Source organism: Gracilinanus agilis, chromosome 4, assembly GCF_016433145.1.
Source record: "Gracilinanus agilis isolate LMUSP501 chromosome 4, AgileGrace, whole genome shotgun sequence".
In the NCBI taxonomy this organism is placed as follows: Eukaryota; Metazoa; Chordata; class Mammalia; order Didelphimorphia; family Didelphidae; genus Gracilinanus; species Gracilinanus agilis.
This window is the reverse complement of record NC_058133.1, coordinates 145,887,375-145,892,470: the sequence shown is the minus strand read 5'-3', so window position 1 is coordinate 145,892,470 and position 5,096 is coordinate 145,887,375. Positions and strand designations below refer to the sequence as shown.

The window sequence follows — 5,096 nt, the reverse complement described above, 5'->3', positions numbered from 1 at the left end:
CCAAATGAGGAAGTTGAAATAAATGGTTTTGTAAGCCCTGCCAGTGGTATAATCTATGATTCTTTGATGACTCTTTGATTTCCTTAAAAATGTATGATGCTGAGAACATGCCAAAATAAAGCAGTATTTTCCCTGATTGATTTTCCTCTCTTTCTGTCTCTCTCTCTCTCTTTCTCTCTCTCTTAGACTATGCCAGAGAGCCACAATGACCCTTCACAGTAACAATACAACTTCTTCCTCATTTGCTAACATCAGCTCTTCCTGGAACCAAGGCACCTCGAGCCCAGGGCTTCCCCCTCGCTATGGCAGCTACAACGTCTCTCAAGCCTCGGAGGCTTTTTCCAACAACGTTACAAGTCACGATCCTCTCGGTGGTCACACTGTCTGGCAAGTGGTCTTCATCGCCTTGTTAACAGGTATCCTCGCCTTGGTGACCATCATCGGCAATATTCTGGTGATCGTGGCATTTAAAGTGAACAAGCAGCTTAAAACGGTCAACAACTACTTCCTCCTGAGCTTGGCTTGTGCTGATCTGATTATTGGTGTTATTTCCATGAACCTTTTTACCACCTACATCATCATGAACCGATGGGCTTTGGGGAATTTAGCTTGTGACCTCTGGCTCGCTATTGACTATGTGGCCAGCAATGCTTCCGTCATGAACCTTCTGGTCATCAGCTTTGACCGGTACTTTTCTATCACGCGGCCACTCACGTACCGAGCTAAACGAACAACCAAGAGGGTTGGTATGATGATTGGCCTTGCTTGGATCATCTCCTTCGTCCTTTGGGCTCCTGCCATATTGTTCTGGCAGTACTTTGTTGGGAAACGAACTGTTCCCTCGGGGGAGTGTTTTATCCAGTTCCTCTCTGAACCTACCATTACCTTTGGCACTGCCATAGCTGCCTTTTATATGCCGGTCACTATTATGACTATTTTATACTGGAGGATCTACAAGGAGACTGAGAAACGTACCAAAGAGCTCGCGGGACTGCAGGCCTCCGGGAGCGAGGCGGAGGCGGCCCACTTTGTTAATCCGACGGGGAGCTCCAGGAGCTGCAGTAGTTACGAGCTGCAACAGCAAACTCTAAAACGCTCCACCAGGAGGAAGTATAGCCGCTGCCATTTTTGGTTCACGACAAAAAGCTGGAAACCCAGTGCCGAGCAGATGGACCAAGAGCATAGCAGCAGTGACAGCTGGAACAACAACGATGCTGCTGCCTCTCTTGAAAACTCTGCCTCCTCTGATGAGGAAGACATTGGCTCAGAGACTAGAGCCATTTACTCGATCGTGCTCAAACTCCCGGGTCACAGCACCATCCTGAACTCGACCAAATTACCCTCATCGGAAGACCTGCAAGGATCAGAGGAGGATCTGCAAAAAGCTGACTTAGAGAGAAAACCTAATAAGCTGCAAGCCCAGAAAAGCATGGAGGATGGAGGCAGCTTTCGGAAGAACTTTGCCAAGCTTCCCATTCAATTAGAGTCAGCTGGGGACACTGCCAAGACAAGTGAGGCTATTTCCTCTGTTGCTAAGACAACGGGGGCTCTGCCTCTCTCCTTTAAGGAGGCCACCCTGGCCAAAAGGTTTGCCCTGAAGACCAGAAGTCAGATCACTAAACGGAAAAGGATGTCCCTCATCAAGGAGAAGAAAGCAGCCCAGACCCTCAGTGCAATTTTACTTGCCTTCATCATCACCTGGACTCCATATAACATCATGGTCCTGGTGAACACCTTTTGCAATAGCTGCATCCCTAAAACCTATTGGAATCTGGGCTACTGGCTTTGTTACATCAACAGTACCGTGAACCCCATGTGCTATGCACTGTGTAACAAAACTTTCAGAACCACATTCAAGATGTTGCTGCTCTGTCAGTGTGATAAAAGGAAGAGGCGCAAGCAGCAATATCAGCAAAGGCAGTCGGTTATTTTTCACAAGAGGGTACCACAGGAAGCTTCATAAAATGAGATTTTTTTTTTTAAAAAACAACAGCAGCGACCAAACACACATGCACTTAGACCGAGTAGACCTTGAGACAAAGAGGTCGGGAGGATGTTTTTTTTGTTTTTGTTTTTGTTTCGGGTATTGATATTAGACATTTCAGTATCCAGATGTGAAAGCCGCTGCCTGGCTGATGTATCCTTTTAATAAACCTATTTAATATAAAAAGTCAAATGCACATTAAGCAAAAGAAAAAATATACTACTGAATGGTAAAATGTTAACTCTGAAGGTGTCACTTTACCACTTTAAATGGTTTTCCTAAAGGGAGGAAAGCAAAGCTGTATAGTAGTTATAAACCTATTATTGACCTGCCCAGGTCTATTAACTCACATCAGCTCTAGGATCTCAGGTAAGCACATCTAGCTGGCCTAATTTCCAACTCCTTTTCCAAGGATTGTGCAAGTATTGATCCAGGCTTTTGGACAGAGCAAGCCAGCAAGAAGATGTTTGTGAAAAGTTTTTAACATGTTACAAGGTGGCATCTTGTCCCAAAAGAGCTTCCTGTCTTCTCTTTGGTGTATCCTTGTTAAACCCTACCTACCTGTGGACTTGATCCTCCATCCTTACGGAGTACTGTTTTGTGCAGCTAAAGTTTCGTGTATATGAAAATAAATACATATATGTGTGTGTACGGTACGCGCACACATGTATATAATAAACATACTGGGAAACAACAAAACTGGCAAATTATTCCCGCAATACAAGATTTCAGTATTTTGGCAACTAAAGTTCTCTGGGAACCCAACACAACCACAAATGTACAACATGATCCAGATGAAACAGGCCTCATTTAATGCTTTTTTTAAATCAAGGCTGTTTTTAGGGGCCACTCAGAGAACAGCAGAATCCTATCCAAAGTACACCCAGATGAGGCCAGCACTGTTTGGCTGTGCCTATTAGATGCCCTCATGTTCAGTCTTAGCAGCTAAGCGAGTCAGCAGATCTGTGGAGATTAGTGTTCCTGGGACCATCAGAGTCCAGATCAGTCAAGAAAATCAGCTTCTTCTGGGCTCTAGCAACCCATATTGAGGACTGGGCAGCCACCTGCATTGGTTTAAAGCTTTCCATAATTGGACTAAGACCCAGGCTTCTTGGATCTCAAAGAATGAATTTCAACCCAGTGTTTTTGAATTCTCCACAGTTTCAAATATGAGCTTGTGGCTAAACAAAATTTCTGTGATATGCTTGAAACTCGACATTACTGACATGGCTGTCTGGGTCGCATCAATTGCAATATATCTGATAATAATAAAAGGAAAAGTGTTGTTTTTTTTAATGAAGAGGAAAAAGAATGAAAAAAAAAAGAATTGTTTTAGTTTTGTTACCTGGCATTTTCTGATGAAAAATAAATAAATTAAAGGGCTTAAATTTGTGTCACTTAGACATTGCCAGTGTTTCCTGGTCTTGAGCATGTGATCAGCACCCAAATAATGGGTGGGTTCTATAACAATTAGATGTCCTCTGAGGAATGGACTGTATTTTGAAAAGTATTGCTTCTAATCTGATTTATTTACATTTTGAGAAATAATTTTGTATTTTCATTTGACCAAAATTATATAAGTTTTTTTTTGGGGTGGTTTTTTGTTTATTTGTTAACTGTTCAAAACTCTCTCTCTCTCTCTCTCTCTCTCTCTCTCTCTCTCTCTCTCTCTCACTCTCCCCTCTTCTTCCCCCTACCCCTTTCTCTCCCTCTCCCCCTCATCCTTCTCTCCTTCTCCCTCTTAATTTTGGCTGGGGTAGGGGAGGGTAACTATGGGTGGGTGTGGGGGGGAAGAAAACCTTACCTTTGTTTGGGGCATCAGTGTTGTGAACACAGAGCTGGTGTAAACGCTGCTTTTGTATTCAGTGTGAGATGGTGTTTACAGATGATTTTGACCACAGTGGAAGTATACTAAATGGTGTCTGTGTATTTGAACTATTTAATTTGTGTTATGTTTATATGAAGAAATATTTATACATACTTCAAAAATGTTTATTTAATGTTGATAAATATTACTCTTCAGTCTTCAACTGTGGTGTCCTTTTAAAGTGATTCCTAAAGGTCCACTTTAACAATGGATACAGTATATCTAGCTTTCATGTTGCTAAGAAAAAAAGTCATTCTGTTGGCATCAGTGAATATTTAACTCTTTTTGTCTGTTCATTAAAAAAGTAACAAAAATTTCAAAATAAGGCAGTTAAGCCAAAATTTTGTTGAACCTGATGGGAACTGAACACGAGAAACCAATGTTAATAAGAGTTATTTTGTTGACCTTGTTCAACCAAAGAATAAAGGAAAAGATAAAATTTTCTAAGTTGAATAGAACATGATAGGTCTCTATTCTCTAAAACCAAGTAGTAACTAATTCTCATCCAAGTTCTGCCACTAACTGGTTGACCTCAACAAATCAATTACCCATGGTGGCCCTTATTTTCCTCATCTTTGAAATGAGGGTGTTGAACTAGATTATCTCTAAGGGCCCCTTCTGCTCTAAAAGCCTATGGTTCGTGATTCAGTTAAAACAGTTGTATTTTTAAATTTTTGATTCAAGTTGAACTGACAAAAAATATTTAAAGTATTCATGTCTCCCATTACAAGTGATTACTCCTCCAACTTTTAAGTAGCTGCAAGACTCTTTCTTTGTTCTGGTTTGTCACACTACCCTCTTCTGAAAACTGCTACTTGGAGTGCTTTATTTATTTATTTATTTTAGATTAGAGAAAATTAAATTTGCTTTGAAATTAGAGACACCCTGGATATAGCAAAACCAGGGTTAGTAATCACTATTCTCTATAGAGAGAATTATCTCTTGATTCATGCCTTTATGTGATCCTGATTAGATCACAGAAAAGAATAAAGATGAAACCACAGAGATTCTCCTTTATCATTCATTTCTCCTACAGATTTTTTTTAAAGCTACCACCTCTTAAAAGCTACCTTTAAAAATTACCTGTTGACTTTGTTTACAGGATAGGGACAGCAAACCTTGGATCGTTTTCAGAGAAGAAAAAACACAAATAAGAAAAAAATGAAATCTTTTAGTGTAAAAAAGATTTGAAAATATAACATAAGCTGTAATGAATGTTTATAAAAGTAACTTCATATATTATAC

General features: G+C 40.4%; 1 protein-coding gene across 1 annotated transcript; it reads left to right on the top strand.

Annotated features, from left to right (window-relative positions):
* The first annotated feature begins 205 nt into the window (after positions 1-205).
* Positions 206-1,963, top strand: CHRM3 (cholinergic receptor muscarinic 3). The gene has a single exon (XM_044674386.1). It carries the CDS (start codon positions 206-208, stop codon positions 1,961-1,963), a length of 1,758 nt encoding a protein of 585 aa, XP_044530321.1.
* Positions 1,964-5,096: the final 3,133 nt, after the last annotated feature.